This window comes from Ailuropoda melanoleuca, chromosome 16 (genome assembly GCF_002007445.2).
Source record: "Ailuropoda melanoleuca isolate Jingjing chromosome 16, ASM200744v2, whole genome shotgun sequence".
Lineage (NCBI taxonomy): Eukaryota > Metazoa > Chordata > Mammalia > Carnivora > Ursidae > Ailuropoda > Ailuropoda melanoleuca.
Genome location: NC_048233.1, coordinates 57,897,617 through 57,923,201, shown reverse-complemented (window position 1 = coordinate 57,923,201; position 25,585 = coordinate 57,897,617). Strand labels below are relative to the sequence as shown.

The following is a 25,585-nucleotide window of genomic DNA, read 5'->3' as shown; positions in this document are numbered from 1 at the left end:
AACCCTCATTTGGAGACTATGTTAGCACTGGGATCACAAAGTCTAGCTATTAAGAAACAAAAAGCACGTTTTTTATATGCCGCATATTTAGTGTTGGTCTGAAAATAACAAGAGGTAGCATTTGGTATTCTAGGTCAATCATTTTGGTGGTATAAGTTTTTTACAGAGATGGCATTTTGATATTAACAGTTTTAATCTATGTTTATCTGATTAACCTTAAATTAATCCTGTGGGTTCAGGTAAATCAGATGGGCTATTTCTGTGAAGTGCTTTAACATCCTGAGTAGGAAAGGAATACATTAAGTTCAGAAGGGCATGGAAGGTTTACACTGATTAAATTTGAGGGATAAAATATTCTTTACACATTTATTGAGTTGGCTGTGTAGTTGACTTCCTTTATCCTAAAATCCATTTAAAAATCTTTTCCTAAATTAGTTGCAAGGGCAAAGGAGAAGTTTTGTGGCTGATTCTACTACCAACAATCTCTAAATCTTTATGTCAAAATTCCCAACAAGTAGAAATAAACATTCAGAGAAAAGAACATCAGTCTTCTCTCAGGACCAGTGGATGAGTTAGCTCTTGTATTTAATTAAGTAGAGCTAGTAGGATTTTGAGGACCTCAAAAGATGTTTTTTATGACAAAAATAATACTATCCTCATCTGTCTCCAGAGGTATTATTTCTACAATTAGGAGATTCACTCCATCTAGTTCAGCCTTTGTTATCTGTAAAAAGCAGTAGTTTGGAAGAAGGAATATATTGAGCCTCATTAAACATACAGACTTAGTGAGAAAAAGCTGTATCTGAAGGTTATGAGAAAGAAGACTCTATGAATATGGGTTCACTGTGATTCTAGGGAAGAGATGGTAACTGAAAATGGGGGTTGGAAATGAGGCAGAGTCAGAGTTTAAGGGACTGGTGATTAAGAAACAACTGGAATAATACTAAATTGGAGTCTGGTACACCAAGGGAAACCAGCCAAATTGAAGTTTTTTTGCATTATCAATGAAAATAAAAAGAATCCTTTTGTAAGGAAAATGTATGAAGGTGAAAGCTCCTGTTTTATTCAATTACAGGTTCTGATCATGACAAGTTCTTCAGCTTAGATAGCTATTTCCCTGGGTAGAAACCAAGGATTGAATCCTGGACCTGGAGGTTCTGTTCCCAGAGTTGTCATGCTTGCCTTCCCAAGGAAAAGTTAATTAAAACATATTTGGCCTTTTCATTTTCCCTATGAAATATTTTCCATCTTCAAAAATATTAGGCCAGTTCATTAATTCACTCATGATGTTTTTGAAGATCATGAGGTCTTTGGAACAAATTGCCAAATCCAGGAACACAGGGTACTCTTTTGAAGACACTAATAACCGATGGTGAGGGGAATAAATAGACATGAATCCATTAACATTGATTATCTCCAGTAGTTACAATTAGTTTATGATAGGAAGGGACATGAGTGGCATTTTGGATAGAAAATAGTGTCTTTTCTTAATATTTTAAATGTTTTCATACTGTCAATACTTTATATAATAACAATGTATTGATTTTGTAATTCAAAACTAAAAAAGATCAAAATAGTAACTTCAGAAAGAAAGATTAAGAAAACCAAGTTTAAGACTACTGAAAATTAACATAATGGTATGATTTTTGCATGAATGAATTAAATATTTCAAATTTTCTTATATTTTAGACGTAAATTTGATCAAAAGGCATAATACAACATCTTAGATGTGATTCTCTATCTACAGAGAATTCTGAGTATTTAAAAATTTATGAATGGGTAATAGGTAACAACTAAAAATATTTATAAATAAATGCAGATGTGGTCTGAAGAATTTAGAAACACCAAAGAAAAGATCATTGGCATTTCTATACCTTGGACTGAAGGTTAATGAATAAACTCTATGATTTAAAGATGAAAAGAAAGGGAAAAAATGGAGAAAATGTTGGTACTTTGCAAGAAAGAGAACAGGAGTATATACAGACTTTTAAAGAGAAATACAATTTTAAAACACTGAAGAGAAGCAAATAGGAAAAAGGTTAGCATTTATTGACCACGGGAGGAACTCATTCAATACCCCTATGCATTAGAGTTATCACCCTCATATGAAAGATCAAAAAATTAAAACTCAAAGATGTTATATGGTATGGCCAGGATCACACAGGTCAAGTGCAAATCTTTGCTTTGCCTGCATTCAGTGTCTGCTGCTTTTTATCAGGACACCAAGTTGAACAACTGGCACCACAAAGTGCTGAGAGCCGGGGCAGTGATAAGAGGACAGGGGAAGGGAGGGAGCACACATAGAAATAGTGCATGCGTGTGTGTGTGTGTGTGTGTACACACACACGCATGCATGCGTCCTGGTATGCTGCTTGGTCACTGATAAATCTTTTCTTTACTTGGTGAAAGACCAAATTTAAAAAGTGAGCCAAATTTGCCTTCTAGGTGGCTGTGGTTTTATGGGTGACTCGTATATAAAGTAAAAATAAAGTACATTCCATTCTAATTTATTCCAAATTTTATATCATGGTAGAATGTTTTAAAAGTAAAGGTAATTTTTTTCTGATTATAAATCAAAGTCTACATATAGAGGTAAATATTTGAAAGAATCCAAAAAAATTACATTAAATCAAATAGTATCCCACCAGCAAGAGATAACCACTGTTAAGATTTTTTTTTAATGATTTTTTTATTATATTATGTTAGTCACCATAGAGTACATCCCCGGATTCCGATGTAAAGTTCGATGCTCCATTAGTTGCGTATTATACCCAGTGCACCATGCAATACGTACCCTCCTTACCACCCATCACCAGTCTATCCCATTCTCCCACCCCCCTCCTCTCTGAAATCCTCAGTTTGTGAAACAAATCACTGTTAATATTTTATTGTTATTCCTTAAAATTTCAAAATGCAGGTGTGTTCCAATGGGAATCAAGTGCAGTTATACATCCTTTTTTCTGTAACTGCATGTCACGTCCTTAAATAATATTAAGACAGCATTTTAATTGGTTATATGGTGCTCCATCATATAGAATTTGAGTTAATATTCTCTTGTTTTTGTTCATTTAGGGGGTCTCTCACCAATTTTTACTACCCTAAGTAATAATACAATAAAAATCTTATCCTTCTACACAAATCTTGGACTGCCATCATTGATTTCTTTAAAATATCAGAAATTAATATATATGTTTATGTTTTGCTAGTTTTAGATGGTATATGAGCTCATCATAAAAAAATTTGAAAATGCAGAATACATGTTTAACGTGTAGAGAAAAGAAATCACCTACACTTTTCAGAGATAATTGATTACATTTTCAAAATTTTTTAAAAAAGATTTTATGTATTTAATTTATTTGACAAAGAGAGAACACACAAGCGGGGGGGGGCATGGGGAGCAGAGGGAGAGGGACAAGGAGACTCTGTGCTGGGTGTGGAGCTCCTGATAACATTTTTACGTGTACTTGGGATTTTTATCTGTGTAGCTGTAATTGCTCTTCAGTTTGATTTTTGATACTATCTTTGCCAGATATATTTTTAAAATCAGGTTTATGTTTGTTCATGAAGCATTACATCTGTCTACATTTGGGATTGATTTATACAATAGGAAAGTATCTTTTTATTTAAAATTAAAAAGAATGTCTTGTTACTACAGTGTCTTAGATGAGATAGTATTACTAGTTTGTAATCATTTTTTCCCCAGTTTCTTCCATGTTTGATAATGCACTCAGGATACCTAGCTTTAATTTTAGCAGTCTTGAACATATTTTTCCTCAGAGAGCCTAACATTTTTCTTGAAAGTTTTACAGTTCATTAGCATAGTAATGATAGTAATTACATCATAATATATTCTAATATTTTAATGTCTTTTATAAGTGTATCTGATAAGGTTAATTAGTGATTATTCACCTATCAAATACCCCTACTATTGGCTCCCCACTGCGTATAAGAAAAAAAAATGATGTCCAAATTCTTTACATGGTATTTCAGATCTCCACAGTGTGGCATTAATCTACTTTTCTAATATCTTTTTCGTCATTCTCCCATAAATGTATGTCTTACAGACACTCTTCACCATGTCCTTAAGACAAAGAACATGCACTTCTGTGGTTCTGTACATTTGTGGGTTAAATCTCCTCAAATGACAGTCCACTTTCTGCTCTTTCTTGGCTCATCAGAATAAGTACCCTCTCCTCTTTGCTTTGAGTCTTCCAATACATCATCATGACTCCCCCTTCACATGCAGTTGATGGCTTCTTTCCCATTTTACTCAGAGCCTTTTGTGCTTCAGCTACGATGCATTCATTCTTCATTGTGTCCTATGTCCCCACTAGACTATAAGATCCTAGAGAGCAGGACTATCACCAGTCATTTTTATGTAAACCAGCCTACTACGGAAAAAAAATGGAGTCAATTTAAGATCAGACTGGCTGATTGCTAGTGTTACTTAGAAATAAACACATCAACTATTCAGCCTCCTTTTCCTCAGATAATGAAGCCACCCCCAATAACCTCTATTGACTAGAAAATTGTCATATACAATTGATTTTGTTAGAAACAAGATCTTTCACTATCTACCACAACAGTATAACCATAATATAAAAATCTACAATATCTATGCTGTGAGTGGCTCCCCCTTCAATGTGGTGACTTTGCGTAAGGTGCAGCCTATAACACCTTACACGCACTACCAGCCATGCCTCTCCATCCTTGTCTTATATTTTTATTATTTACTTTAATCTATGAGTCAAGGGCATAAATTTAAAATATTGTGTGGTTTGTTTGGAGATACTGTAAATAGTATTTTCCTTCTACAAAGCAAAACAAATCTGAAGAAAGCTGACTCCAATAGGAGATATTAACTATCATCCTGCATTAAAACTTACTTATCATAGTGACTTCTCACTTTTCTGATTATTTTAAATGGTCCTAGCCCTCTCCAGGCTAAACATGTAACATCAGTGTCAATCCACATTTAGACCCAAATGCACATTACTTGTACATAATATAAACATCATTATTTGAGTATGGCTCATCTATCTTCAGAAATTATCTCATGATGTAAATATACCAGCACTAACACTTAGTATATGTCTGATTTGGGGCACGTCCTTCAAGCTCTGCAAATCCATTTTCTTATTTACATAAAGGAAAGAATACTGGTTTTATGGCATTGTTGGAAGAATTAAAGGAAAGAGACTATTACCCTAAATGTGCTAATCAATGCCTCCTGTCTTCAGAGAAAATAGGACCCCACCCATAGACCTTGCTGAAGACATGGGCCAAGGTAGACACAATAATACCCTCTTAGCCATAGAGTCCACAAGTCAATCAGTGTATGTGATGTGGAACCAATCAGATGTTCTCTCTGAGAAACTGGTACATTGAAATGCTGGATGATCTCTGTTAAAAAAGCTATAGAAGGGGCGCCTGGGTGGCTCAGTTGTTAAGTATCTGCCTTTGGCTCAGGTCATGATCCCAGGGTCTTGGGATTGAGCCCCGCAACAGGCTCCCTGCTCTGTGGGAAGCCGCTTCTCCCTCTCCCACTCCGCCTGCCTGTGTTCCCTCTCTTGCTGTTTCTCTTCCTGTCAAATAAATAAATAAAATCTTGAAAAAAAAGGCTATAGAAACCAACATGGCTGCATAATTAGAACCAAAGAAGATCACAAAATCATTGCAATACCACAGCATGAAAGAAAGACAGGTCATGGTTAAGCAAAGACAGACACTTCCTGATAGAACAGAGCAGACACGCAAACGGAAGGAACTGAAAAAAAAGGAAGGAAAGAAGGAAGGAAGGAAGGAAGGAAGAGAAAGGGAGGAAGGAGAAAAATGCTTAGACTCAGAGAAAGGAAAATGGAGTAGCTATTTTCTATTTCACATGAGGCCTTGGAAGTAACAAGCCTTCTGTTTCAACAGATTTTCCTATACTTTTGTTAACAGATTCTCCACTGAGGTTAAGTTTTTTGGAATGGTTTTTGAACCAAAAAATCCCTTATTTGAATGAAAAGAGCATAGCCCTTTTTCTAGCACACACTAGACACTCAATGAATGGAAATTTTCACTGATCAAGACTATAAACTCAAAGTACAAGGAAGACAATACAACTGTTACCGATTTTAATTTAAAAAAAATCCATCAACCAAACCACATAGATGAATTTTTTTCCGCTACACTGAGCTGCCATTGATGGAAATGTGGGTTGGGCTCATTTTGGCTTCCTGTAAATACAATCCAAGCATGAAGGAAACATAGACCTCTCCCCTACCCATGCCTTTTAACCTTTTGAAAACTGTAAACACTTACAAGATTCAGTGCCATAATGATTACAAAATTGATACAGACAGCAGCAGCTGATGTTGCAAACTGCCAGTGCTGTTTGATGAAATTCCACTTGAATGATGCAAACTGTTCCATGACAACCAGGCGATATACCACAACAGCAAACACTGCAGTGATCACCAAAGAAATCTACAATATGGGAGACCAGAGAAGACAGCCATATTTTGCAAAATTAACAAAACAAAAGCAATACCATAGACCAATATACTGCACCTCCACCCCCCCACCCCCAAGCTAAAAGAATTTACTTTTCCAAGAAAGGACACATAAATTCAGTTTTTTCCTTTAAGAAATTGAGTTTCATTAGAGTCAAAATACATGTTATAAGATTTAAACTGTTCAAATTTCCACTTTCAAGTGGAATGCTTAGTTTTAATTCATCAGGGCAACTCAAAGAATTTCCATTTTATCTTAGATGATCTTTGTTTCTTCCAAAGAGTGTTTTGTTTAAAGATACACCCAAACTCTTTTTGTAATCATTCCATGACTTGCTGTGATTTTAATTTTAATAGCATGTATTAAGCATACTAAACTGGATATGGTTTGACCATGAGGGTCACCAAATGAGTTAGTATCTTAGAAATTCCTTCTAAATGTGGAATCCCACAACATTAATGATATTGATGGTTGTACTTTACCATGAAGAATATTCCTGAGATAGAAACAAGAAGACGAGTGATTTTGTCTGAGGAAGGCTGATGTGGCTCAGGTTTTCCACTGATGGGATTCACTCTCTCCATCTTGTAATACTTGGCTTCAAACTGGGGACGAAGCGTTTCCTGTAAAATAAACTCAAGTTACCTACCTTTCAAAGTCATAAACTAAAAAAAATTGAAAAAATCTTCCAATAGTTGGAACAAAATTCCTGGATTTTGGCCTACTTTTATAGCAAGTCTTGGAAAAGAAGTAACTTTGAAAAAAATAAAACACAAATTATTTTCCAAATAAACCCTAAACTATATTTTAATTAACACAATTTTCCACTAATGTAGTTTTAGGAAATATCATGGAAGTGCTTTGAAAAAAAATTACATTACTTCAGCAATGATCTCTCTTTACTTCATGAAATAAGAAATCTTGTTAATAAAAAACATCAAAGGAAAACCTAATGGTGTTTAGCTGCTTCTAGCATCGATGTTAAGGACAGTGAATAATTTTCTGCATCATATGTTATCTCAGTTTCCCTGTCTCCTGGTTTCCTAGCATCTTACCTCCTCTTCCTCCCATTCAATAAGGTCCCAAGTATAGGTCAGTGTACTTCTTCTCCTTTTCCAAAACTCCAAGAAGACTGTGGCTATAGATAGATAATAATTATATCATCATCATCATTATTATTATTCTTTGCCCAACCACATCCCATTCTTTCATCATTGTCTTTCTTTTTTGGATTAATGCATTTCTACCATACTATTAAATTATTAAAATAGATTAAATTTGTATTGGACTTTTGTTTTTCCCTTATCCCATCCTCCCTGTCTCTGTACACTGCTATCAGCATGAACTCCTAGACAGTAATTTTTTCAGTGGATTAAATAAGCATAGGACTTTGCTAGCCTGGCCCATCAAAGTGATGCTATAAAAGAAGGTCAATATTAGTGAGCTAAATATATATTGGCCCTTTTGACTAGCATACGTTTCTTCAAAATCATGTAACAGACCTAAAGAAAGGCTTCTACAGCCAGGAATAACAAGAAAGACCAGATGCTACTCTCCAGGATCCAGAGAGCAGTGGGGTGGGAGAGAGAGAAAGGAAAAGGACAAGGTTACCATGGTAGAAGGAGAACAAAAGAGAGAGACCAGAGAAGACACTCTTGGATGAAATTCTGGGTGAACTCAGCATAGACTAGAGAGGACTCAATGCAAAAATTAAAAAAAAAATGCCTGAATCATTAACTGGATTTTCTGTGTAAACAGTTAAGAGAACGATTGCTTTGTTTCTAGTAAGTGGGCTTCACCTTACAGCATTCAAGACGTTGAAAACATCATTAAGACCTCACACGTGCATTCTTAAAAACTGTGGTATCATTCAACGATCCATTCATCCATCCATCCGTCCATCCAACCATCCATCCATCCAACCATCCATTTGTTGTTCTCTTATTTTGGGCAAGGTACTCTAACCTCAGGGATTTCCTAATCTAGTAGAGAGAGACAGTCATCTAAATAAAGTTAACTTACATTGTAGTAAGAGTTAGAAACACATGCTTTTGGAAAAACACCACCACCACCACAAGCAGTATAGAGAAAAGGAGCAAGGTGTTCTTCCCAGTCTGTGTTTATTATTCTCTAGGCTTTAATGCAAAAGAATGCCAGGGGAAGATGATTCTGAGGTTTTGTTGTTTTTTTCTTTATAATTAGAAATCAGCCCTGATATTGGTTAGAAAATACAATGTTCATAATCACATTATCTTACATTTTTATCACATTTCACAATGTACAAAGTGTTTTCCCACATATGATTTAATTTTGTCACTTTCATAACACAAGTAGATATGGCAGGCATTACTATCATCAGATATTTGAAACAAAGGTATAAAATTACTGTGTCCAAGATCATACAGCCAATAAATGGCACAGTCAGGACTGAAACTCTTGCTAGTTATTAGCCATACGGTCTTCATATTTTTAATTTTTCCCCCCCAGGCCTACTACCTGTGCTATCTACGGATTTAATATAAAGTTTTAAGAGAGTAGACAAGGCTAAAAGAATCGAGATAGCCAAGCTCCACTGACAGGAGACAAACGAGGTTTTCCAAATACTGGATCTGCTATAAAAAATGGTTATGCATAATCAGTGTTACCAATAGGGAGATCTAGAACTTAAAAGATAAGTGGGATATAGAGGAAGTATATTTAAGGAGAGACAGAGAGAAATAATTTATTATGAAAGGAAAACTGAATTTAAAAAAAGCATTGTATTGGGGCGCCTGGGTGGCACAGCGGTTAAGCGTCTGCCTTCGGCTCAGGGCGTGATCCCAGCGTTATGGGATCGAGCCCCACGTCAGGCTCCTCAGCTATGAGCCTGCTTCTTCCTCTCCCACTCCCCGTGCTTGTGTTCCCTCTCTCGCTGGCTGTCTCTATCTCTGTCTAATAAATAAATAAAAAATCTTTAAAAAAAAATTGGCATAACCTTTAAAAAAAAAAAGCATTGTATTAAATAAGCAACTACAACATGCAGTAATTATAAGCCTGGGACTTAAAGTCTTTCATACAGTACCTGACATAGAATGGGCAATAAAATTCTAATTATCACTGATCTCAGTCAAGGTTTAAAATTTAAATGTGTCACGTAGTCATTTCTTAATTTACCTTTCCAGCATAAACTTTGCTTAGAAGCATCTCACAGAAAATCTAAGAAATAAAGGTAATCTTGGTTTTGTGAGCCTGAAAACTGGCTTTGGTGTAATTTTAACTTCCACAAATGCTTTTTCTTTGAATATCAATAATAAACTAGGCTTTGTGTTAAAAATCCATTCTCAGCTTGAGATATACTTATTTTATTTACAGATCATTAAACTCTCAAGTGAATCAATATTCTCACTTTAAAAAACTTTTAATTAGAACGAGGGAATGTAGAGTAATTTATTAGTATGCTGGGGTGCCTGGGTGGCTTAGTGGGTTAGGTGACTGACTCATGATTTTGGCTCATGTCATGATCTCAGGGTCATGAGATCAAGCCCTGTGTTGGGCTTTGCGCTGAGTGTGGAGCCTGCTTGGGATTCTCTGTCTCCCTCTGCCCCTATCCACCACTCTTTCCCTCTAAAAAGAAAAAATAAATAAATAATTTATCAGTATGCCAAACACCAAAGAAGGAAAAAAGGACCACTTACTAATCCCTACTAAATTTAATAAAAACAAAATTAATAATGAAAGTCGCTAACTTTGAAAATTAGAATAGTGGTTGCTTTTGGGGCTGTGGTGGCCGGCAGGTGGCACAGGGAAACCATTGGAGGTGATGAAAATATTACAAATTTTAACAGGAGAGGTGACTATACAAGTTTATGTCGTTTTTTAAAAAGATTTTTTTTTTTTATATATTTGAGAGAGAGAGAGAGAGCGAGAGCGCGAGCACAAGCAGGGGGAGTGGCAGAGGGAGAGGGAGAAGCAGGCTCCCCACTGAGCTAGGGGCCAGATGCAGAACTCCATCCCAGGACCCTGGGATCATGACCTGAGCCAAAGGCAGACGCTTAATCGACTGAGCCATGCAGGTGTCCCTTTCATTTTCAAAGGTGATCAAAAAACACCTAGAATCTGTAGATTTCACTGTATGTAAATTATTCTCAAAGACCAGATTTTAGAATGTAAGTAATTTTGAAAATACCAAGTGATTAACAATATCAACAGGTTCGAACTTTACGACAAGCCGGTAGTTTCCCCAGGTTACGGCAGGAGGCTCTGAGCTTGCAGTGAGGGCCTGAAAAGGAAGCAGGATGCTGGGAAGACTGTATCTCACTGCACAGCCAGTTTAAGAGCAGAAGAAAACCCAAATTATGAACTCGGGCAGTTAGACTGGACCTAAAGAGTCAGCTGAGCATTAAGGAGGCTTGCACGGTATGCTGACACAAATACATCAAGTAGCCATGGAAAGAAGAAAGGGTTTTTACATATGCCAAGATCTGAGAAAAAAGGGCAGAGCAGAAGCACCCAGCAGAAATGGCTTCAAGGTCCTCTCTGGTAGGTAGACGTGTGGACTAATAGAAATACAGTAGGAAAGGCTGGCCTTACTCTAAACTACTGAGTGCCCCATCCATCTGAATGCTTTCAAATTCCAATAAAACATAATCAAATAAACCACCACACTGTCCTGAGTCATTAGCAAGGTTTGTCCCACTGGCTCACATTTTGCCCCCTAGACTAAAGAGTAGGTTCCAAATGATAGAAATGTGAGATGGAGAGGCTAAACACTTTAAGGCCTCAATTCAGTGACTTTGTTCTTCCAGAAGCATTCTCTGAACTGGACCCCTTTCTTGATAGCAAAGGATAGGAAAGGGGTTGAGCTGGCATCCAGTTCAGGATTGAAGAATGAGAATGAAGGACTCCATTAATCAGTGACTTAAAAAAAAAAAAAAGTGAAAGTGACAAGCAATCATTAGTCATTTTATTGTAATTGGTGATGAAAGGTTTGGCATGAACTAATGTGGAAAGACTAAGGAATGATGGCTCAGAACGAACAGGGTGACAGAGAACATGAGATGGTAAAGAGGACAGGGAGCTTATTAAACTGCCTTAATGTAAAAGTGAAAATGCTTTAAAAATGAACGTGTATAAAGGGAAAGCCATTTCACTTAGAAGGACGTGTCACTATAAATATAGATGTAGATGAAGTTATAGAAATTTATAGTATATATTGTATGTATAGTATACGTGTTTATGTATCGTGTATATATGATTAGTGCCCAAAAGGATATTTACCAAAGTGCAAACACTAATTGTCTGTGGAAATGGATTACGGAGCATTTTTATGACCTACAAAGTACACACTGTACAAGAAGTACAAACCACCTATGTTCTTTTTACCCCTCCGTGTGTACAGTTTCTCAGCTCTTCCCCTTGGTCCTGTGAAAGTGGGTTGGGGATGGGGTAGGAAGAGAAGAGGCCTCCTTTGGAGAAGGGCATTTTGTGATCAGGGGAAAGCCAGCTTTCACATGAATCACTGAGGTAGGAGGAATATTATGGAGAAGCTGAAGATGATACTGCATACTTCTGTTCCTTAGCAACCATACATTGTATTTATTTTTTTACTCCTGCCTCTCTGACTATAATGACATACTTTTCTCTACTTTAAATTTCAAAGATACACATGCTGCATCTTGAACTTCCATTTATTTCCTCATGTCCATTTCCAAAGGCTTTTCCTTGTGATCCAAAGTCAATGGTGCAGAGTGACAGAATTGTAAAGTTATGTATCCCAAAGAAGTTAGATTCTCCTTCTTCTTCTCCTTCCTCCTCCTCCTCCTCCTCCTCCTCCTTCTTCTTCTCCTTCTTCCTCCTCCCCCTCCTCCTCCTCCTCCTCCTTCTCCTTCTCCTTCTTCTTCCTCCTCCTCCTCCTCCTCCTCCTCCTTCTTCTCCTTCTCCTTCTCCTTCTTCTTCCTCCTCCTCCTCTTCCTCGTCTTCTTCTCCTTCTCCTTCTTTTTTAAGTAGGCTCCATGCCCAGTGTGGAGCCCAGTGCAGGGATTGAACTCATGATCCTGAGATTGAGGCCTGAGCTGAGACCAAGAGACAGATGCTTAACCGACTGAGCCACCCAGGTCCCCTCAAGCAGGTTAGATTCTCTATATAGTTTGTTTCAAGTTATTTATTTCAAATTTAGAGAAAACAAGGCCCAGAGTGGTTGACAAGTAACACTGGCCTCGTCTAGAAATCTGCCAAAGCATCTACAATGCTTTACTGTGTCTGCTATGTCTGCTTTTTCCTACACTTGAACTTAAGTTTCTAGAATGCCTTTTCCCTCAGCATTTTTAGTGCTTGGCACACTGACATGTTCAATAACTGTTACATTGAATTATTGAGTGGAACTGAGTGTTTGTGACTATAACTCCTGGTCACGTGCTCTTTCCATTATTCCAGAGGTTTTCAAATTATGCTCCATGGAGACAGGGAAAGAGAGTCCCTCACCAGAGAAGTCCATTCTATATCCATTTTATACATTGAGCCATCAAGTTCAATTTTATGTGGAAAAGTCATTATTACTTAAAAAGTTCAAAAACGACTTCACTGCACTTCAGGGGGTGGGGGCTCACGGAGATGGAGCCGGGGAAAGAGGTCAATCCTGAACACAAATGAAGTTAAATATGCCCGAATATGAAGAACAAAAGGGAATTGCAAGTATTGTTTTCATCAGAAGAGATAAAGATTTAAAACCTTCTCAAAAGAAGACCCGGCTGAAACAACAGTTTATCAGAGAAACGCTTCTGAGACTGCCAACGTCGGTAACACCCGAGTACCACTAAAGACCTTCCACTCCCCAGATTTATTTTCAGCTACATCCTCGAGCATAAGGTGCCTTTCCCACACAGTATTGCAACATCACCATACATGCGGTAGAAATAGAAACCTCACAAAACAGGTTGTACAATTAGCAGGAGCCAGGAATGTGGAACACTTTACATTTCCATGCCCAGAGAAAGCTACCTTCTTTCTTTTTCCAGTTAGCACCTTACAAAAATGTAATTAATGGAGTTCCTTCCATCAGGATAAAGCAGGCTAATCAATATAAGGAGCTTAAATATGTGTGAAGTGACAGATTCTGAATATTTGGGCTGAATGGTACGAGACCCAAGCACGCATGGAACTGGTTTGTCAAGACTCGCTTGTCTTGTGAAATTTCCTCTTTGTCTAAGGACATGCAGTCTCTCTCTGACCTGACTTCCAATTTCCCTCCCCTCCTTCTTCCTTGCTAACAATATTAAGTAACAAAGAAAACCACAAATAGCTGGGTTCTAAGAACAAGGGAAGACCAGCATTTGGACCTTCAGTACTGAAAATCTTCACCGATTCCTAAAATCAGACTTGATCATTTTTCCTCTAGGAAAATTCATTTAGAAACAAGAAGCAATACAGAAACAGCATGATGTTCTATTAGAATCCAGTGAGAACTCTCAGGACAATCTGGACCAGAGCAGACTCTTAACTTTGACATTAACAGTCCCTCTAAAGCTAACTCTTCTGTCACTGGAGGTGGTTATCGGAGTCTACACAAATAAAAACTTGTCAGCTTTTGCCATATATTTTTATAAAATACAATGTAACCTTTTAAACACAGGATTAACTTTTCTCAGGCCCTCCCTTCATCTTACCCCTCAACTATTTGATACACTTACGTTCCTTAATTCTGTTGAACATTTTCTGATTACAAATGTAGAAATAGCAGCAAAAATAACTGGAACACCTCCTTGTCTGATTGACTTCTGACATACAGGGGTCTTTCAGTATATATATATACTGAATTCACTCAGTGAATTAAAACTGTAAAGAAGAAACTAAACGTCACCTGCAATCTCACCACCGATAAAACAGCTATAATTAAAATTTTGATAATTCCCTCCAAGGTATTTTTCTTGAACAGTCTATTTAAGGCTGGTATGTTGCCAATACTCAAAGGTATGGCCATACTAGTTGTTAATTTATGACTGAAAAAAGGAAAAGCAAACTCATAACCGAGTCCCTGACTTGCCTCACACCCCTCATGCACTGGTCTGTCCTTCCCAGGAAAGCTTCACCTGGACAGGACGCCTGTCCAGTTTAGCCCTGAAACAGTTTGTGGCCTCCAGCAAAGCGCTCTGGAACTGAGGTCTGCATTCATTCTGACTAGCCAGTGCCAGAGCCCTAAACATTGTTAAATATTTGCCTTTTCCTTACAAGCATCCCTCTGGAACTGGGTACATTTCAATTAGAACTGTACTTGGTACCACAGGTGAATGACAGTCACTATAAAAGAAATGACTAACTTTGCATTTGTCATAAACATCATAAAATGTATCTTCTTGATCAAGTTACAGCAATCCTCAAAACAAAACAGAACAAAATAAAGCAAAACAAAACAAAACAAAAACACAACATCTAGGAAAGGCAATGTGGTGCTGGAGAAAGAAAATGGCTTGGAGTAGGTAGGAATGTTCTGGGTTTGAAAGCTGCCTATCCACTTTTCTAATTGTGTGACAAATGCCTTGGACGAATGTCTACATAACGAGAACCCTCCATTTTCACAACTTACAGTGAAAGTAGTAAAATCATCCTCACAGGGGCATTGAATGAGTTTGTAAGTGGTCAAATTATGCTTAATTCATTTTAATAGTATAATAAGTTACCATAACCATTTTTTCAACATTCTGTTAGTTGTTATCCATAAGAACTTTATATAGGCAAAGTTCTTGGTTTCTACTGCATAAGAGATATACAATATAAAATTTACTTCATAAAATTTAAACATATTGTATATCTTCCTGCAGGAAAAATAAAACTATTGTCATTTATTTATATTTCAATTGATTCACAAATTCAGTCTTGGTCAGTTTCCATATACTTTCTTTTGCCCATAATCTACCAAATGATTTATATTGTATTTAAGACTGTAAAACTGTTTCTAGAGTAAATAATTCAATTCAAAACTTACGTTTTTGAGAGCATATTTTTCTATTCATAGAGAGCATACAAAAAAGTGAAAATGAGTTGCATCATATTCCCAAAGAGGAAGAAGAGAACTAGCATTTATTGAGCACTTACAATGTCCCAGACTTTGTGCTAGCTATTTTTAAATTAACCAGTATCATTTCCACAACAACCCAGGTAAATACAAGGTTATTAATCTCACTCAGTTGATAAGCAAATTGAAGCTTTTGGAGGTTAAGTTACCTGAGGAAGATATTTGGCTGAAATTCAGATCCATTCCAAATGCTGACCTTTTTCTGTGCCAAAGGAAAAATTACTCCAAACATGGTTTGGGATAGAACTTTTCAAACTGTATAATTTGCAACATCTTTCTGGGAAGAAATTAGCATCACAGATGAAATCTTTAAGAATACTTCTTTCTTTCCTTCCAATTCTTTCCTTCCTTCCTTCCTTCCTTCCTTCCTTCCTTCCTTCCTTCCTTCCTTCCTTCCTCCTTTCTTTCTTTCTTTCTTTCTTTCTTTCTTTCTTTCTTTCTTTCTTCCTTCCTTCCTTCCTTCCTTCCTTCCTTCCTTCCTTCCTTCCTTCCTTTCCTTTTTTCTTTCAACAAATTTCTAAAAGACCTAAATGAGAATGAGAACTTCTGGGAGGTTGGCTGCTCGCCATTCCATGTTCCATCAATCAACAGTCTAAAGTTCTTTGACTGTAAATCTTTTCTGTTTTTGTTGTTGCTGTTTGGAGTCTAAAAATGATTACCAACCACTCTCTTTTCTTATAACTGCCTCTACTAAGACAGAAATCTTTTCATTGATCTCTTAGAGGACTTTTCCTTTGCAGTAAAACCCTGATAAAATTTTGATACATGCTTATACCTTGATTGTCTAAAAAGATTACTTTATTTTATTGGACCACTATATCTGAATTTGTGGAGACAGACATGCAGAAGCAACCTTAATGCTTCTTGGTCCACTATTCAAGCAAATAGTTACTTAGTCAAAGAATGATTGAATCGTGTATGTTTATAATTTTGATGTGCCTAAAAGCTCCCTTTACACACAGCCAGAATCTCTGACTTCCTCAAATACTGTGCAGTAGATTGGCCCTGAGTGTTTCTGACAGTTGGTTAATCGAATGTTGAGTCACGGATACATTTAGTTTGTGTTCAGGAAGATATATTTATGTGGTTTGCAGACAATTACACAAATTGTTCAGTGATTATTAACTATCTTAAGATAGCAATAGATTCTGAGGAAACTCCTTTTACTTCATGTGCAGACTCGGGTGCCAGCCCAGCGATTATATGGAGAGATGGCATGTTTTGGGGTGTACAGCAGTGATAAAGCAAGAGAAATAAGATCTGAAGTACAGGAGCCAAAAACTACCCTATGGAAAATTATTTTTAAAATTTCAACTCATGGGGCATCTGGGTGGCTCAGTCAGTTAAGTGGATGTCTCTTGGTTTCGGCTCAGGTCATGATCTCAGGGTCATGCGATCAAGCCCCACGTCGGGCTTCACTCTCAGTGCAGTGGCTGTTTGAGATTTTCTTTCTTTCTTCTTTCTTTCTTTCTTTCTTTCTTTCTTTCTTTCTTTCTTTCTTTCTTTCTCTTTCTTTCTTCTCTTTCTTTCTTTCTTTCTTTCTTTCTTTCTTTCTTTCTTTCTTTCTTTCTAAAGATTTATTTATTTATTAGACAGAGAGAGACAGCCAGCGAGAGAGGGAACACAAGCAGGGGGAGTGGGAGAGGAAGAAGCAGACTCCCAGTGGAGGAGCCTGATGTGGGGCTCGATTCCGGAACGCCGGGATCACACCCTGAGCTGAAGGCAGACTCTTAATGACTGAGCCACCCAGGCGCCCCTGAGATTTTCTTCCTCTGACCCTCCCCCATCTCACTTGAATAATAAATAAAATCTTTAAAAAAATTAAATTTCAACTCACATGTGAAACACACCAGAGACCTTCTCAAATTTATATTAAAAATGCATAACACTACGAATAATGAATTATAAAGCTGAAATAAACTTTTCAAAACTATCAACAAAAAAGACTTTCAATTCACCAGGTTAGAGGAAGAGGAAACACTGAATTGCTTTTCTATACATTCTCTGAAATATTTTTAAACGTCATATTAAAAGGTAATTTAATAAAATACAGACAGAAATGCAGGAAAGAAAGCATTACAGAAATATGGTAGGCAGTTAGCTAATTAAAATATTGTTACTTCTTTAGATTTTTGACTTTACGTATTTGGAGACTTTTAAAACTTGTAAATTTGTGATTTTTCCCAGTTTAGTTATTTCATAGCTCATTTTCTGTTCATATTTTTGTAGCTTCCAAAGCTGTGTGTCTCTTTCCCATGAGGGGCAGTAATGTATCACTCACATGTATGCCAGCCATCCCACTACATGTTTCACACATGTTAACTCACTAAATCCTCACAACAGCTCCATGTATAAGAAATGATTTTTTTATTGCTGTTTTACTGATGATGATACCAAAGTTCAGAAATAAAGTTTTCCTGCCCCAAATGGACTTGACTGTGTCCCTCACGTCACTCTGACTGCTAAGGCAGGTTTACTAGCTTCAAATACTCATTCAAAGGGAGGAGTCCCAATAATCCTAAGTGTCCTCCTTTAAGGATTCTGTCCTGATGCCATACAAAAATTTCTTTCTTGTTTTGTAGCTAAGAGCTTCTAGGAACTGTCAGCTTGGTTAAACACAGCATGTTTTCATTGTTCTCTCCAAAGTGTTTAAAGTGCTTCGAGTCTAAATGGATGAGAAAGGCACTTGTCATTGCTATTTCTTGTCCATGAACTTGATTTCAAAATCCCCTTCAGGTCACGGATAAGTTTTCTTTCTCTTCTGCCTTGGGTTCTGAGCCAAGAAACAAATCAAGAATCTTCTTCAGAGTGGACAGACCTAGCACTGGCATCTTGTTCTTTCCTCACTGTGCCCCTTGCAAGGTCATGGCACAATGCTGAGGACACTCAGCAAATAAACTCTGTATGCTGTTGCTGCCATGGTTATTATTTAGCTATTGTAACTTTCTAGCCAGAAAAAAACAAATTAGAGATGCCCAGATTTTCTAATTATCTGCCTTAATATTTTTTTTAGAAAGCACTAATAAATCATGCTTTTCCTCAAGGTGACAAAATAAGTTATATTATCCATCTGCCAGTTTTGCCATTTTATTATATTTATGGCTTGTTGTAACTTCATGAAGTCCCTATAAACATAAATTGCATAGTTGATAAACTGAGCAGTAGTCATCTAAAGAGATTACACTTAGTAACGAAATCAGGGCTCTAAAAGAAGGAAACTTGCATAACGGTATATTCCATCATACAGGAATGAATCCACTGTGGGGCACTTCTGCACAACAGAATATCATGTACTTAAAGAGAGCAATATCATTTTCCAGCAGGTTGCCACTTGCAAAGCTGAGCAGTTTGTTTTGGGTGCTAGGAATAAGAGGCTTCACTTCAGAATTCCTCTATGAGCAGGAGTCTAGAGGGAGACCAGAACTCTCCATCTTAGCAAGATGCCCCATGACCGTATCCTATACACACACCTTTTCCTTCTATTATCACCTGCAACTGGGTCCATCATGACTCAGTCCTTGTGCTCCTTAATTCTGTTCATAGCAGTTATCTCAAGACCAGGATTTCCAGATCATCCCTTAACTCTCAGATTTTGATCTTCTAGTTTCAGGGAAACAGATTGCCTTTGTGACCATCTCCCACTCCTTCCCAACACTTTGAGAAACTTTCACTATATTCTCTTTTGCTCAGAGTCATCAACAGTAACTTACATCCCCTCACCTTCTTGTGCTCACTGAAACCTGGGACACCCCTGAAACCCCAATTTTCATATGGCATTCTCAGGTAATAGCTATTTGTCTCCCATACCAATTGGGACTGAAGATGTGGTGTATTTCTTGCTGCTCCTCATTGCTGCTTCAAGACCATTTCCTCTTCCTCTTCATTCACAGATTTGAGTCTTATGTTATCAACCCATACTTCCTACTACCTCTCTTAGTGGAAGTCATCTACCACTCCCTGGGGACTTCCCTAGCTCATCTTAAGATTTTTAAACTCTTGGCTTAGTGTAACTCTTTTCAACATGATTCCTAAAATAATTATTGGAAACAGCAATATACACAGAAAATCTTTCTAGGACCTCAGCTCTATCTTCCTAGATAGATTCTCCTAGTTCTTCTCCTAGTTCTAGATAGTTCTTCCTAGTTGTTTTCTCCTAGTCTATTTTACTCATGTACTCCCACAGCACACTTTTGATCAATGACTGCAAACTCTCTAAAATCTCCAATTATCACCTCCATTCATCTAGCTCACTCCCTATAAACTTCAATTCCAACGACACTTTGACCCAGATTTTCAATCCATTGACGCTTGGAGAAGATTTTTCAGTCTTCAACTCCAGCATATTTTGACTATCTTTTCCTCTCCTGCTGCCCTCACTTTCTTCTTTATGATTCTAATGGTCTGCCATTATACTCACCTGCATACACCCTCAGAGCTCTAGCTCTTGTCTCAGTTTGTCATAAACTCATAGTTTGAACATGACCCTAGTTAAAAGCAACACTCCACCTATTGTCTATCTGTACCCAAGCACACCAACATCACTGGAGAAAAAGACAGGTATGCTGGGTGAGTTGATTTGTTTTAAATTAATGACTGGAACGGACCTGTGCCATGCTATCATACCTTCTCTTTTCTCTTTTAACAGCCAGCACATACACTCTTATCACTCTCAGTTGCAATTTTGCTGTCTCCCTCATCATTCAAAATAAAGTATTCAGAAGAAATTATCCCCTAAAACCACACCCACTCACTTACCTACATTTACGTGCAATAGCGTCTATACTCTCACCGGCTATAACAGAAGATTTATGAACTCATAGTTAAAATCAACTCTTCTTGTAAACTAGCCCCCATCCCTTATCACCTGCTACAGGAAATGCTCAATGATGTACATGTACTATCATACAAAGATGCCCAAGAAATAACCTTAAGTGAAAAAAAATCTGATTCTATATCTTAAAGAGCCAACAATTGGAACAATATTTTAGGTAGAAGAAAAGTGAGCTTGCAGATGTCTTACACTTAGTATTTTCACATTTTTTTGTTATTATGGTTAATTATATGTATTTGTTTATATACCTACTCATTCCTTTAATTCATCCGTTTATACACTTATTGAGCATATAGTCTATGCAAGGAATTATTCTAGCTCTTTGGATAAAGCAGTTAAGAAAGCAGACCAAAAATGTTTACATTCATGAACTTTCTAGTACAGGAACAGACAATAAACAACAAAAATAACATAAAGGGTATGTTAAGCGACTATAAGTGCTGTGGGTAAAATAATGCGGGAAAGGAGATTAAAAAGATTAAAATGGGTCAGGAAAGGAGGATTGTAGCTTTTATAAAGATGACTAGGGAAAACCTCTCTATCAGGAAAAAAAATCAATTAAATAAAAAATAAAATTGGAAAAACTTCATTTTTCTTTTCGTTCTTTTTTTTTTTTTTTTTAGATTTTATTTATTTGACAGAGAGTGAGAGAGAGCCAGCACAAGCAGGGAGAATGACAGAGGGAGAGGGAGAAGCAAGTTCCCTGTTGAGCAGAAAGCCTGAGGTTGAGCTCCAGCCCAGGACCCTGGTATCATAACCTGAGCCAAAGGCAGACACCCAACCAACTGAGCCACCCAGGAGCCCTGAATTATTTCATTTTTTCACTCAATTACTATTTATTGAGCAACTACTATGTGCCAAGCTATAGACACAAAGTCGAAATAATTTAATGTAAGTGCTTCCATGCTTGGTTGGAGTCAGCTCAACTTCTGTTCATAGTGATGCTGAAGCTTTACTTTCTACCATCTCTAAACAAAAAATATTATAGTTATAACTATAGTTATTGAACCCTACCAAGTGTTTTTTACCTTATCTTATTGACTGCCCACAGGTGATTAGGACGTAGGTGTCACTCTTGCTATTTTACAAATGAGAAAGCAGTCTTGGAAATGCGATGGTGATTAGGCAAGGTTATGAAACCAGTTAAGTGGCAAAGCCAGGATTCAACAAGAAAATTGTGAGCTGGTAGCCTGAGCCTTTCCTCCATTCCCACTGCTCTCTGGGTGATTATGAGCCTGCAGTACCCAGCCAGAGGAAGAGCCCCAGAGTTCTGACATTGAATAAAGATTCCGTGGGGCTACCCTATGCTAACAAAGCTATCCTGGTAACATATGCAGAGTGTGACCATGCCTGCAATGGTAATGCTATGAAGAAGGTAGTGTTTACTTTCCAAATGTCTCTATCACCTTTTAGCAATAACCCCCCCACCACGCTCTCTCTGGCTTTTTTTTTTTTTTCCCCTTGATGGAACTGGAAGGGGAGTTGAAAAGGCATAGTGAACTCCTATTGCATCAGGGCCTAATTAGCACAGAAAAATGCCCAATAAAATATTCTGTATCTATGAACAGCTTGAAGCTTAAGCATCATTTAGAAATTGGTGAATATGTAACACACTAAATCAGTGGTCTTCAAAATTTTTGTATAAGCTTTAAAATCATTTTGTAAAATTGTTTATCCTTTTGTATAATTTTATAAGGACATCCAGAAATTCTTTTTTATCATGTACGTAAATATTTGCAAAAGATGTAATTTCCAGTGCACTATAAAAATGGGCATTTTAAAATATAACTTTTATATTAGTCTTTTATAGTTAACTCATATCCCTTAAAATACATTTGCCATAAGCTCTTACTATTGTAAAATTTTAATTGTTTCATTTTATCCTTAAATCTACTTCTGTTCTGTTTCTGTCTCAGAATATTATCCTTTATATTTCGTCTGAAAGTATTTATTATCTTCTCGTACTCCTAACAAATAAAATTTAGATAAGAAAACTAGCTATTGTCATTTGAGTAGAAAAAGAAATTAAAATAATTTTAAAAATTTCTTGTGAACATGAGGCTCTTATTTTTTTAAAAAATCTGGATTGAGTTATCATTATGATTAACAAAACAAGAAAATTTATTCCAAAATTTGATAGATATTAAACATAAAATCTAAGATCTCTTAAGGGTATCAATGGGCTTTTTGACTGATTTTCAATCGGTTCAGCTCTCCATGGATATGTATTACTTCTTGCCACAATGAGAGGTTTCAGCATCAACTCTAGGTTAATCTCTTGTCTTTATGAGGGTATTTATGAAGCAAACATCTTCACTTAAATGTGTAGATAGAAACGCAACTTGTTTTGTTGTACTTACGTTGTTTGCTTCTCTGAACTACAGCCGAATTAAAGTGTGTATGTGATTTATCATGTTCTTTCATTTATTTATTTATTTTTAAAGGTTTTATTTATTTATTTGGCAGAGACAGAGACAGCCAGCGAGAGAGGGAACACAAGAGAAACAAACTGAAGACTTCAGAGGGGAGGGGGTGGGGGAATGGGATAGACTGGTGATGGGTAGTAAGGAGGGCACGTTATTGCATGNCAAGCAGGGGGAGGGGGAGAGGAAGAAGCAGGCTCCCAGCAGAGGAGCCTGATGCGGAGCTCGATCCCATAACGCCGGGATCACGCCCTGAGCCGAAGGCAGACGCTTAACCGCTGTGCCACCCAGGCGCCCCTATCATGTTCTTTTAAATCAGGTTTTTACAACCTTCCTTCGCTCCTCATTTTATGTAGGTAAGCATGCAAGTGTGCACACCTGCATATATGTATATGCTATGTCACACCTTCTACTTAATAAAGGGCGCTGTTGTAGAATGTGCTTAGCAACGAAATGGAATACTTAATCTTTCCATAAATTATTGTTAAATGAAGACCATATTATAATACCACATGACTTAGGAAAAAAAGATAAGCTTATGTCAAATAATCGTTAGCACTCATGAGAATAATCCCTCAATTTCTCTAACATATATTGAAACAAATGTTATCAACCATGAGGAAATTTTCCAGCCATCAATTTCCATTGTATTTCTGAAGAAGGTCATTAAATTATCCTCAAATAATATAACCATGATGTTATTTGTTTTATTATTAATCAAATGTTTTTTTTTTCTTAAAGCATCCATGATCCTGTGGGGAGATAAAACATGAATTCAGTTTATATCATGTTTCAAACTCAAAACCTGCTATTAATGGATTTGATCTATGGCAACAAATTCCCTGTATGTGGCATCAGCATCAGGCATGTGATACTATACGATTTATATATAAGGGATACCATTTTGGATCCAGAACAATGTTTTAACTTTATTTGAAGCATGGTCCCAAGTTATATTCTAGTTCTACTTTCAAACCCATCAATGACAATAATGTAACTTCATGTTCTAGTAACTCTACTTGTTATCAGTGTCACCATTTCAAACAAAGAGAGGTATTTCGTTCTTCCAATAAGTATTGTGAGACTTAATGGGTGTGAAGCAATTGGAGCGGGCCAGATGAAAGGTACCATAGTACGTAAGCACAAAATAATTAGGTAGGCATTGTACCATGTGTCATCTCAGCTGGCCTGGATGACTAAATTGCCAGCTAGTTGTCCCTTATCATTGAGTTCCTCTGGAGAAACAAGGACCAACATGGGATTGGTCTTATCTAGAACATGGTATATACTTGGGAATGTATCTCCCTGAGACTTGTTTGGCAAGAAATTACTTCTTCTTCTTCTTCTTCTTTTTTTTTAAAGGTTTTATTTATTTATTTGACAGAAAAAAGAGAGCACAAGTAGGGGGAGCAGCAGGCAGAGGGAGAGGGAGAAGCAGTCTCTCTGCTGAGCAGAGACCCTGACACAGGGCTCGATCCCAGCACCCTGGGATTATGACCTGAGCCGAAGGCAGACGTTTAACCGAGTGAGCCACCTAGGTGCCCCAAGAAATTGCTTTTTAACTCCAACTCAGGTGATTTCACAAAGATGTCTGATCGTAAGTAAATGGACTAAGTAACCACTGAGGCATTAAATGCATGCATACTTCTTATTTTATATGACTTTACTTCCAGATGTGCTCATGACAGGGAGGGTAAATAGGGTTTATCTCTAGGGTCATTACTAACTAATTGGTTATGGTTGTCAGGAGGGCAATGATGAAGAGGATTCTGAGGACACAGGTAGAGTCTTCAATAAAGGGGTTCATGGGAGATGAGATTCCATATTTCCACAGTGAAAGCAGAGAGTTGTAGCAAAAGTACCTTGTCATTTCCATGCCTGGCACAGGCCATAATTACCCTGGTCAAGTCAGAAAGTGGTAATGATATTCATACACATATCTAGGAAAATCCCTAAGGGCATGGCACACCCAACCCTGCCAAGTCATGCTCAGATGTCTAAGTAGACAGAAAATATTTTGTTAGTTGGATTTTTTCCTAGTAACTGACTAATCTGAAAATAACCAATTGAATTCTATTAAGCCATTGCTCAGTAACCAGTTGTTTGATTAAATTCAACTTGCTTTTCTTCATACAAGTACAGATACGGCTTAAATATCCTTTGAGTAAACATTTTTTTAGGGGTTGGTTTAATTTCTAATCATACTCTAAAGGGGCCTTTGGACCTCATAAAATTTAAAACTCTAGCATTACCTTGTTCTTTCCTGGGGCCAATTAACTGGGCAGATTCTTTACATTCAATTTGAAGCCCCTGTACTTTAGCTAAAGTTTCATTTTTTCTCCCAGCAGTAGGAAACCTACCTCCTTGCACAACAGAAACTAAGCATGAATCTCAGATGTACTGAGCTGAAAGGGCCTTGGCGCCAGGCCCCAAATACCGGTGTGCAGAATATCCCAGAAAGTGCAGTTTCACTCTGCTCCCTTTCATAAGCTGTGGAAGGAAGTGAAGGAAGCATGCCAGGTTGTTATTCAACTCCAGTATTTAATCAGGCATTACCTGGGCACTTCTGAAACTCTCCAGCTTCTAAATTGAGAGTAAAAGCAAAGAGAACACAGGATGGAAACTACTTAATTGAGAGGCTCTCAGGATTACTCAGGATCATGTGGACATTCTCACACAGGCCCCAGTGACTCCCCAAACTCCTGAAAGTCAGCAAGAAAGCCCATCTCAATCCTGGTGATTATTTCTAACTGAACGCTTGGCAGCTTTCTCAAGGATGCCAATACA

General features: G+C 37.2%; 1 protein-coding gene across 2 annotated transcripts in view; it reads right to left on the bottom strand.

Moving 5' to 3' along the window:
• Positions 1-25,585, bottom strand: part of ANO3 (anoctamin 3) — a 397,040-nt gene that overhangs the window by 33,015 nt on the left and 338,440 nt on the right. For both annotated transcript variants that reach the window (XM_034645910.1, XM_019807105.2), the window contains 3 exons: positions 7,554-7,636; positions 6,981-7,121; positions 6,307-6,471 (listed from right to left, as the gene is read on the bottom strand). In XM_034645910.1, coding sequence (XP_034501801.1) covers positions 6,307-6,471; positions 6,981-7,121; positions 7,554-7,636 — 389 coding nt within the window. The remainder of the gene's footprint in view (positions 1-6,306; positions 6,472-6,980; positions 7,122-7,553; positions 7,637-25,585) is intronic.